Genomic DNA, 11,904 nt, shown 5'->3' with positions numbered 1-11,904 from the left:
AAGAATACAATTGTTGAGCTACAGTGGAGTATGCTCAGTCTGAACCATGCATGTCAACTTCACAATGGTCCACCGGGCCAGCATATTCAAAGGTATAGCCCTATGCAATCAGTGTGTGCTCTACGTGCACTTTCACACACAAACACTACCTTTGATCACAAGCCCATTTTCTGCTCAAAGTTCGGAGGGGGTGTGGCAAACTAACCTGGGGAGCAGGGTAACAGACTCAAGAATGTCTGTGAATCACGTAAATCAAGCAATCAAACACAGTTGCACAATATAGGCAAACATGTATGACTCAGAATATTGCTTTCAGAAAAAAAGCCACTCAAGTCAGGAAAAATGTTTTTATTTAAGATCACAGGGTAGTGTAAGTAAGTAAGCATAATTAAAAAGTTAAATTTGAAATGCATGTTTAAACCTGCCATGTTAAATAACATACTATACAATTGCTACATCCTCAGTACAGTAATTACAAGCAGTCTGTAAGGTGCATGTCTGCACCTTACAGAATTTCCTATGACATCTCAACTTATCTGGAACTGTCAGGTCGTAATGAAAAATGTTTGGCCTTTGAAGCAAGTCATCTTCCACAGCATGCCAAATATTAGTATTTTAAATACTCTGAATATTGTCAAACCGTAGGATGGTGTCAACATGGGTTTCCTCTCCGTTGACAGTATGTCTTCCATATGTTAATTTGACTGCCTGTCATGTAATTAAGAAATCATTTACCTTTTTTTGGCATATGTTCCTGAGATTTATGCAGAGGATTCGACCTCCTCAGAACTTGTAGAGGTTTCATGTTGCTTTAAAACTGGCCTTATTAAAGAATATAAATAAATAAGTATAAATTAAACAGTTTTCTATATAATCGCCTTTTCTAAAAAAGTCCTTTTCTATAATGTTTACATTGTTCTGCTTATTTACAAATGTTGTGAGGAGGATTAACAAGTACGATTTCCATACATCTAACACTGCATGATAGTCATGATAGTTTGGCACGATTATATACACACACACTCAGTGGCCACGTTATTGGGTACACATGTACAATTTAATGCAATCAATACAACTGCTGTAAAGTCTACTTTTATGATGCCTAGTTTGGTTGATTAAACTACATGTTTTAGAACTGAGGTCATAGTGGTGGTGTTGTACTGGACTGCATTATATTAAGAGGTGTTTCTAATATTCTGTCCCCCTCATGTATATAAATCGGGAGGACAAAATATTTGAAACACCTCTTAATGAATGTAGTCAAGTACAACACCACCTTTAACTGTGGCCTCAGTAATAAACAGTTTGCATAGGTCAACAAAAACAGATTCAAATCTTTGTAAAGGCAAAATATATGGCAGAGCTGTTGTATTGAATTGTGATAGATTGTACAGGTGTACCTAATAAAGTGGCCACTGAGTATAAATTGTGGTTCTTTTCGTAGGAGCTGGATAATGTATTGTTTACCCAAGTGTTTCGACACTATCTGCTTTACCAGAACTATCTGACTGATAGTAAAAGATAATAAACATGGACACATATTTTGCCTTCCAGGGATACCAAGCAGTGTGGTGAAGGTCAAGGGCTGATTCCAGTCAAGTGGAGCAATACCTGATGTCATCCTGCTTGGTTTACCTTAAAAGAACCCTTGCACATTGTATTATCACCATGTGCACTGTTAGATTACAATATGAGCAGCCTTGGATAATATTTTGAAAAAGTCTTACCCATCCAGAACCTTCCATGTTATCAGGTCTTTACAGATTTTCAGCAAGAAGAGAATTCCTCTTTCCACATCTGCAAATCAAGCAAAGTGGTTACTCTTACCTGCTCCATCTTCTTAAGTCAGCTTTTGTGAAATACTCACTCCCTTTTCTTGTTAATGTCTGAAATCTAGCATTTGCGGGTAAAACTGTGGTATCTGACTCAACAGGATCTCCAATGTGTCCAGGAACTAGTCTTTCTTCGCTAGCACCAGCTGCTGGAGGGTTTAGCTAGCCTTGAAAGGGAGATAGATGCTCACTACCAGGAACGACACTGCAAGTTTCCTCCACGGGCGTTGTGCTCGATGCTGCCTTCTCCTTTCTCTCTCAAAATGCTGCCTGGTCCACTGTGCTGGGGCTGAAGACGTCCTGTCTGACAGTCATCTGCAATCTTCCACACTAGCGATGCTGAGGGACCAACTGCAGGTGCTCGTGGCTGTTATAATCCTATTTGCTCAACACTGGCATATGTGGTGTATGGGCCCCTGCCCTAGGACTACCCAAAACTCTCTTGTCATGGACCTTAGCACAAGTAAACACAGTATGTATATTTACACACACACACACACACTATTTTCCCCCACAGAGGACTTAATACTCCCAAATGAGGAAAAAGTTCTGGACAGGCTGATTTGCTAAACTTCAGTCACAATAAGCAGGCAACATATAAAATTAATTACTTGTTTAATCTCTTTCTGAACCAATGACGCACTGAACTTCATGTTACTTTACTACACAATTTTATTCGGTCTTTTTTTTACTAATCAAAATATTCAAACAATCTAGAATGCGGTTTTTTGGGAACAAGATGAGTGAGGGATTCCCTTAATTCTAATCCAGACTGCTTATAATTTGTTGACACTGGTACTACGAAGGATTTACATACTGTGCTTCACATACAAAATCAAAATACACTTGACACTTGCAATTCAGCAATCATAATAACTTCAGAAAGAAAAATAGAGTAATTCTAGCTCATCTGAGGGCCTGATAAAACTATGCTATTTGACAAAAACCAGGTGTAAAGACAAAGAATTAATTAACCAGCAGAAAACTAACTCATATAAAAAAAGGAAAATAAAGATATTAAGATCTGGCTTCAGATAAAAAAAAACAATTTACTATTTACCCCTGATACCATAGGCACAATACACACACTTCAGACGCATAAAAAGGAAAAGTTGCTTAGGGAAACATCTATCACAATTAGGGAAGGGTATCATCTGCACTCATGTCTTGTATATACAGTCCTTCTTCCATAAACTTCTCCGATTTAGCTGCAGTAATGTCTGCCTTGTGTGTTCCTCTAATGCTTTCAGATGACTGCCTCAAAGTAACCTGCAGCTTTCCTGACATTTCCTTTGCTCATCTCCTCGCCTCTCCTGCTAAGAACTGAAGCCTGTTGAATGGATACAGGATAGAACAAATAGTTATTCTGCACTTTCATGGGCTCACTCTGTACTGTGCTACGAGGGTGGTGTGAAACTGAATGCAACTTACCAAAACATGAAATAATTAATATCGCCGTGAGCCATAGCCACCTCCGCCGCCGCCCCCGCCAGAGCTGTAGCCACCTGCAGGTTAAGAATCGGGCACCACAAAATGTTTTACTCTTCAGAAGAAATGATCATGTTATGTCACTCGATGTGTGCTTTTTAAATCTGATCATGACGTGTGGAGTTGGAGGGTAACACTCACCACCATAGGGTCCGCCCGAGTTTCTGCCACCAAAGTTATTTCCCTTCATGGGCCCATAACTGGACTGCTGTCCACCATAATTTCCAAAGTCGTTGTAATTTCCACCCCCTCCATATCCTGAAGATGTAAGTGTCAATTTTATGTCTTGATTTCAGGTGTCTAGTAGTGCAACCTTTCTATGAATTACATTTAGCACTTTAGTTTAACAGCAAAATTCTGTACTAAATAAATATTTTACCGCCGTCATTACCCCCGTAACCTCCATCACAGCTGCCACCAAATCCACCACCCTGGTTGCCATACCCTGGACCACCACCTCCATAGCCCCCCCTGCCTCCTCCATAACCTGGTCCTCCACCATAATTTCCTCCTGGACCTATTAATAGTGAAACACAAAGCAAACTTACAACATAACCTTATTTATAACAGTGACATGAGCGGTATTAACAACACACTGTTGTAAAGCACTTCCTAGAGACATGATACAACAGCTCACCATTGTCAAAATCATCCCCATAACCACCTCGTCCTCCTCCATAGCCACCTGGAAAACAAAGTTAAAATATATTATGCATTAAAACTGTTGCCAATGTCTTTATTCTTGCAACCTTGTCATAGACCACGTCCACACAAATGTCAATTCAGCTGAGAAAAACAATCTCTCTCTGCTCTGGCCTGTGTGGGTCAACATTTCACAAACATGACAACGTGTTTGTCTGCATGGCAGCAATTTTAAAACGAAACGTTTCTGTAGCCATGTATTTTGCATGTTAGTGCGGCTCATCACCTACAGTACATTCCATCTCTGGGATAGATATCTGTTTGTCTGACAACAGATTCCCTTTATTGTGAGTTCAACAGAGTTAAAACACAAAGTAAGTGCTCGTAATTGGAGGCAACAGAGCGGAGAGCTTCACACAGCGTTTACCAAGCTGCGTAACTGGTTTCATCAAATGATTACGGCCATACATCATTTAGTTGTTTGTCTCACTGACATAAATAGCAAGACATACAACCATTTCACTTTTCTGTGTGGCTGCAAAACTTTGATCTGGAAACCCCGTGACATGTTAACATAACTATCAAATGTACCTGCATTATTGTGGTTCAGGTCAGAGCCACTTTCATGTGGTATGCAAAAAATTCTCACCTCGGCCGAAGTTGCCACCACCTCCATAATTACTACCTCTCCCCATGAAGTTTCCAGATCCTCCGCTCCTGCCTTATATGGAGAAAGATTTTAGAGATATTTATAACATCAGTGAACTGTCAGCTACATACAATATATACAATCATGATCAGCGAGTATAACTTTATTCTACATGTGATGGTGTGTTTACCTCTGTTAGTGGATATAGCACTCATTTCCTGTTTTGAGAGAGCTTTCCTGACCTCACAATTGTGGAAGTTGATTGTGTGGAATTTTTGGGCTGTAGGGGAAAACAACACACTTTCATACCACTGGTTGATGTTTACTAACAGCCTTGTTAACTCTAAAGTCTAAACCACCACATACCGACAATTTTGTCTACAGTGTCGTGGTCGTCAAAGGACACAAAGCAGAATCCTCTCTTCTTCCCAGTGGAGCGTTCCTCCATGATGTCAATGCACTCGATCTTTCCATACTTCTCAAAATGCTCCCGAATGTGGTACTCCTCAGTGTCCTCCTTAATTCCGCCAACAAAGATCTTCTTCACTGTCAGATGGGCACCTGGTTTATTGGAGTCCTGAAATGGAGTTTTATCAATGAGTACAGACCTAACAATAACACTGCTGCATGATCTGCCTTCTGGTCTGGGATTTGTTTACCTCTCTGGACACGGCTCTCTTGGGTTCAACAACTCTGCCATCTACTTTATGAGGCCTTGCTTTCATAGCCTCATCAACTTCCCCTACAGAGGAGTATGTTACAAAGCCAAACCCTCTTGATCTCTTGCTGTTGGGGTCCCTCATCACCTAGAAACAACATGTTACACAATGGTAGGTGAGCACAGTTTAACTGGACAGATAAGTTACTGTTGTTTATCTGTGGTCCATTTTGTCACAGATTATGATAAAAAAATATGTACCACACAGTCGGTGAGACTTCCCCATTGTTCAAAATGGGCCCGTAAACTCTCCTCCGTGGTTTCAAAGCTCAGACCTCCAATAAACAGCTTTCTGAGCTGCTCTGGTTCTTTAGCTTCATGGTCCTGTAAAAGCATAACAAAAATATAAAAGTATATTTAATTTCAGCTGTATATAATGTTATAGGAAACTAGTTGTAGCTTAATACAGCATGGTAACGTTATAGCCGGTGCTCCTGTAAAAACACTAACATCGTAACTTACTGACAGTGTTTGCACCAGGCCGTAATGTTAACGTACCTGTAATACTAAGCAATCAATAAACTACATTATAGTGTTAATTAACCCTGTGCACCGACAAAACGTATCTTGACTAAATTATATACGTTGCCTCGCAGCAGAAAAAGAGGCCCGCAATCCATAGTGCATGTTATCACAGGCTGAGTTACCCTGCTAGGTTTGACAGCTAGCGTTAGCTTAGCTGCTTCAGGAATGCCGCAGGTTGACCACTGCGTTATTACCAAAAGCCTCAATAGATTTCGGTTATAACGAGTGATGTGTGTTAAGGAAACCAAACACCATTACCCATTCAATAGTCAACCGAACCAGTAATCCAGCACGGAGCTCTCCGGTGACCACATAGTTAGCTAGCTGTCGTTTTGACAACCTTTAGCTTAGCTGCAGCTTTAGCTCCCGTTTACAGCGCTGAAACTTGAGCTACGCTAAAGCTACAGAAAAGCTACACCCTATGACACAGCACGGTGCATTCCCTCGCCAATGTTACATAGATGCCAAAGGGCAACCGTGGTTTTACTATATTTTACAAAAAAACCCGCATCTAATTTGCAACATTTGCGAGCATCTCACCTCCATTTTGCAGATGTCCGCGGGAGCAGATCTGAGCAGATCACGTGACGAGGACATCGGTGTGGTTGGTTGTGTCCTGCTGATTGTCGGCCCAACCTGGATGATACAACTAAAACTGTAACGCACGATATAGGTGGTTCATGTAAAACAAAACAAAAGCATATGTACATAAAGGACTGTGTTAAGGTATGTTATATATTTTGCAGGCTAACCCTTTTTGCTGTCTGGCTTCATGCAATGAAAAAAGATGATATTATGCGACATCTACTGGTTAAAGGTGGATACGGCATTGGATTTTAACCATGAATTCAACGCAGAAAGAAGTAGAAAATACATTTCCAAGTAGAAAATATGCCATATAAGGTTCGGAAAATACAAACACTGTGGGTCACTACAGACCTGAAGTGCCGTACAATATGGTGAAACTCAACATTTAATTATTGAGACATGAGATTGGGTGTGGATCTATGGTGTGGATTCAACTTGACATTTCTGAACGCAACAGATCAATAAGTAAAGTGGCGACTGTTCTTGTTCAGTGTTGGTAGTTTAACTGGACGTTTCTAGTGAATAGGGATAACAAAAGCCTAATTTAATCTGAATGATCTTTGTAGTGTAAAACCCAAATAAGAATATAAACGTGGGCTACAGAGGCTATTAGTAGAATAGGCTATATGTTAAGAAACGCGAAACGCGAAGAGGCATAGCCTATCTAGGTTAAAGTAAAGAAAAAACCCACAACAAAAAATTTGGTGTGGGTAATGCTTAAAACAGTTTTTGGATGCATCAATTAGTAGGATATATGACATGTAAAACCATCATGTCTTAGGCTTAGTCTGAGTAAGACTGCTGCCCTTTCTACATGGCCCAAGAGCACATTTTAGCCTACTATTGGCCCCCCTACTACCCTCACCTAGCACCCTCTGCATGAAAGATAAGATAAGATATAGCTACTTGATTGTCCCTGAAAATAAATTTGTTTTGGACTCTCTGTCCCTTCTGCAGCTAAACAAAACAACACAAAAATAACAATAGATAGAGAGATATTGCACAACCCAAATAGCCTACCTTTTGCACAAATTACATATTGCACAACCTGAATAGCCTACACATTGCACAATGGCAGATTGCACAGCCCTTTTGGCCAACATCTAGCCTACATTACATGTTGATAAGCTTAATAGATATAGGTAAAAAGTAAGCTCGAAAATCTCCCTTGTCCCCACCAACCGTGACATGAAACATCTGCCCCTGTTGGGGAGACAAATACAGGTGTTTTAAATATTGAGGCAGGCGTGTCCCTGGGCCACCCCCTAAAATCTACGCCTATGGCACAATGTGTAGCCTAATCCAGCGCCTGATAGTTTCCATTAAGTTTAGTACAACCAGTGTTTGTGTGCTTAAATAATACTTTGTTTGGGATAATTTGATTTAATCAAATTTGTAGGAATATGCATGCATGTAAACACAATAGAAACAAAAACAATAAAGCCCTTCAAATTATATTTTGATGCAGAGCCCCTCAATAAGTGCCTAAATGCCAATGCCTAAAAAATTTGCTAATAAAGAAGGACTTGCCTTAGTTGATACCAAACTTTATGGTGCAAATTCACTCACAAATATGCCATTAATCAAATGACCAAAACCAATCTGGGTGTCACAGGTATGCAGCATCTCCACAGCGGCAGCAGCATGCACTATATTTTTAGCTGATCACAAAACATCACAATTACAAAGAGAGTAAATTTCAATAATCACAACACTGGGAGTGTTCTGTTTCCACTCAAAACAAAGCAATTATTATTCGTATTTATGGGTGTTCAAAGAAAGGCTGCTTACAGAAAAAGGACTAGAAATATGACTACTATACATATTAATCTGTAATTGTGGAAACCTGACATACATCTGTGTCAGATCTGTGTGAGTTCAACTTAGATCTCTCTGACAAGGATTCTTGATTGGGCAAGTATGATCTATGAGCCAGATGCTACTGAGCCTTGTTGAAACTGACCAGCATCTCCAAATATATTACTGTTTTATGGTTTAGACAATGTCTGTCATTAACTTTATTGTAGTGAGTGTGGGGAAAATACGGCCCCAATAAAAAGGGTAATGTTTTTCTGACACTATTAATGATGAGTATTTATGATCAACCCATAGTTCAAATTCAAGAGACAGTCTGTGTTTGGCTCCTTTTTATTCTACTGCAGATACTGTATTTGCTTTGTTCCTCAGTGTTTTAAAATATGTACAAACAAATAAAATCAAAATTGTAGCTAAATTCATTTTTTTCCTTAGTTAAACTTGTTCTATTAAGTGTGAAGAACTGGTAACATTATTTCTACTTCAGAGCATATACAGTAGGTCTTATTTAAGGAATATTATTGAAAGCAGTAATTCCAATATCCGTTATTGTTTTATTTATTTACATTTAATGTGCTGCCATGTGTGAACATGTGAAACCCACTGCCTACAGTAAATGGCTGTAGTATATTATCTTAGTATTTGCAGTGGATGTCTGTTTAGAAAGCCCAGTATAGCATCTGAAGTCTGTGTGAGCCACTGTCATTTAACAGACTGCACTTTAGATGAAAACGCTCTCATACGCTTGTAGCACTGCAAACAACTTATGGATTTTGGCTGATGGCATTCATTAGGGTCAGAAAAACATCAGAGTTCAGTATGTATGTAACTTGCCAGTAGGTGAAAATGTAAGTACCTTATTTTATGTTGGCTGTTTTCATCCGAGATTTGTAAGGAGGAGCTGAGCTGAGTGTAGTGAGAGTAAACAGTACAGTATCATCCTCTCACAGATGTAGTCTGATGGATGCTCTCTGTGTACACCTCTCCGCCCCAACCCCAGGACAACATGTTTGTTTGGTTGTTGATCACACCCCTCAGTCTTTGTTCCTAACTGCCCCCTGACACAAAGATATATCACAGGTCCCACACATTGCTACCTGGCAGGGACATTTCTATTCCGTGTGCTTGTGGTGGCTGCTTTGTCCTTTGGAATGGCATCTTAAGACGTTAACACATTTTTATTTCTAAAATATCAGCTTCTGTTTTATCACTGTAGTTTGTGGTATGTATCACTGCTATGTATGCCAGTAGGCCTTCAACTATAGGTCCAGTGCTAAAGAACTCAGATTTAAATGCAATTAGCACTTCATTTACATCAAATGGGGTAAAAAATTTATAAAAGTAACGGTTAATGATGCCCATAAATCGGACTTGTTGGTAATTTTTTCTGTGACAAATGAGTGATATAACGGCCCCCTGAAATAGAGGGGGATGACATCCTGGTGTGGACTAAAAAGGCAGCACTTAGAACCACGATTAAATAATTAATACAGGTTTTATACCCATTTTACACCTCCAAATTATGGTTTGCCATATATCTGAGACGCAGCGGCCGAAGAGTACCATGTCAGCAAAAATTTCATGTACAGTAAATCTTTGTGAGGGAGGAGCCAATGGCTGCAAATCATCTGTTAGGTGAGGGATGACATGAATAAAACCTTTCCCGCTTTTTATTCTTAACAGAGGGTGAAAATACAGAGTACAGAAACACACACACACACACACACACACACACACACACGCACTTTTCAAATTGTATAGTCATTTGACCTTTGTATCACTTCATAGCAATAGAATTGCTGCTCTGATTTTGTTCATCAGCGCCAAGTACAGGTATAGAGGAAGTGATCCAACAGTAGGTGGCACCATATCATAATGCTCCACACAACCAGTGTCAAGGCTCATGCACAAAATAACCGCTAAGCCTGCAGGGTTTTCTTTCCACTAAATCCACTTATTCCACCCTAAGTTACATTAAAAAAAATACCATTTCCTGGGTACAATGAACTCACATATGCCCAAACACAAGCCTTGCAATTTGCACAAAGCAAATAATACCTACACTAGTAATATAACCTCTCAAATAATGCCCATATTGTGTCTGATTCTCCTTTTGTTTTCAGCGTCCTCTAGATGGCACCATGGTCCATGAAAAGATGAGCCTTTCCTTTTCAAATTATATCACCATGTAAATGTCAAACAATGTTTCTCAGTACTAAATTATTATTTTTCCCTTGTGTCACATGTTTGGCTACTTGATTATCTGCAATCATTTCCAAACCTTAATTATATTTGTTTCTATTTGTTTCCGTAATTAATGTAATTATGGGGGGCACATTTTTATTATTAGCCTATTAGCTGACACATAGCAAAAGTATACTTTATTAAGGGGGCCGTTGCAAAATGATTTATTTACAGCATTACTTTCTAGCTAATATTTGCTAGAGATAATAATGCATTTTGCAACTGGTTTTATTTCCTCTTTTAGCTACACAAGTCACATGTGTTTACCTTGTCTTACCATTTGTCACTGAAATATTTTAATGAACTTAATGTCCTTCACAAACGCTAAGCCTCACTGTCTGTGGTGCCTGGGACTTTAAGGTTGACCTTGTCCTGAGAAAACTTGGACTTGGCTCCATTACTCCATTAGGGAAGCCTTCCTGCCATAACCTGGGTTTGGGCAGACGGACGTACGCAAGTGGAAATTCTGAGGAAATGGAGATTCAGAGCAGGGAAACCAGGGAGTCAATTTAGTCACTGTCTACTACCTTTTCGCATGCAAGTACAAAGCCAATCTCACATGTTGGTGTTGACTAGAATCTCTCTCTGAGGAATTTAGGGAAAGAACAATTCCTAGCATCTGTTTCCTGTTCACTTGCATAGAGGAAATTCGGTGTAAATCACACCAAATATAAATAGAAACAGCATTCAGTTTACAGAAGCTATAGTTGGTTACAGTGGCCTTGCATTCTGGTTCTCTCAGGTCACTAAAATCTTTCTGTATCTGCAGTAAGAGTAGCAATCGAACATATCACTGCATTAGATGCATCACAAGCCATGCCAAAAACATAACAAAGCTAGAATTATATGTTCTACTTGTTAACGTTGCAGAAAATGTAATAGTACAAAAATAACACTAATTTTATAGGGGCAAATCTGTATAGAATCTGCTTACACAGTAGCACAATTATTAAAACAAGGGTTTAGAGTCCAAGATTAAAGTTATGTGGCCCTGCAAAAAAATCTAGCAGGTAAATTAAAAATGTATTCTCACTCTATGGTATGCTAAATTAGTCAGCACTCTGTTTATAGATTGAAGAGCCCAGTGAACACAAATACTGGTTTTGAAATGTGTGATAATAATGCTTCTAAATGTTGCAATAAGTGGTGAAAATTTACATTACTGTTTAAAGCCATACATGTCTTAGTATGGTCTTGGAAAAAATAATAAATGTATTTTGTGTATATTGTTACTGTCTATAAGGCTGTCTATAAGGCTGCATAAATGTATTATGCATTTTCGAATTTCCCTACGGGGGATCACTAAAGGGACATCTTATCTTATGCAAAATTGTATTAACATTGAACTGGATCTGTAGATACAAAAATTAAACAATAAATACCATATGAGATTGAAGTACGAA

At 39.1% G+C, this 11,904-nt stretch overlaps 1 protein-coding gene across 3 annotated transcripts; it reads right to left on the bottom strand.

The window, feature by feature from the left end:
- Positions 1–333: 333 nt before the first annotated feature.
- Positions 334–6,545, bottom strand: hnrnpa3 (heterogeneous nuclear ribonucleoprotein A3). Of its 3 annotated transcripts, none has more exons than XM_038720538.1 (11): positions 6,395–6,545; positions 5,531–5,653; positions 5,271–5,417; positions 4,978–5,188; positions 4,802–4,891; positions 4,612–4,683; positions 3,958–4,005; positions 3,700–3,837; positions 3,462–3,578; positions 3,264–3,337; positions 334–1,797 (listed from the first exon to the last, which is right to left on the bottom strand). In XM_038720538.1, the coding sequence occupies exons 1-10, from the start codon at positions 6,449–6,451 to the stop codon at positions 3,279–3,281; spliced, it is 1,062 nt and encodes a 353-aa protein (XP_038576466.1). In that variant the 5' UTR covers positions 6,452–6,545; the 3' UTR covers positions 334–1,797; positions 3,264–3,278. The 3 variants fall into 3 exon arrangements, with proteins under 3 accessions (XP_038576466.1, XP_038576465.1, XP_038576467.1); XM_038720537.1 differs by lacking the exon at positions 334–1,797 and adding an exon at positions 2,487–3,162; XM_038720539.1 differs by lacking the exon at positions 334–1,797 and adding an exon at positions 2,487–3,162 and having other exon boundaries at positions 3,712–3,837.
- Between the last annotated feature and the right edge of the window lie 5,359 nt (positions 6,546–11,904).

The sequence above is a fragment of the Micropterus salmoides genome, unplaced genomic scaffold (assembly GCF_014851395.1).
Source record: "Micropterus salmoides isolate LMB-PRFRI ecotype aquatic unplaced genomic scaffold, ASM1485139v1 Ms_hic_scaffold_15, whole genome shotgun sequence".
Taxonomy (NCBI): domain Eukaryota; kingdom Metazoa; phylum Chordata; class Actinopteri; order Centrarchiformes; family Centrarchidae; genus Micropterus; species Micropterus salmoides.
This window is presented reverse-complemented; position numbering and strand designations above follow the sequence as displayed.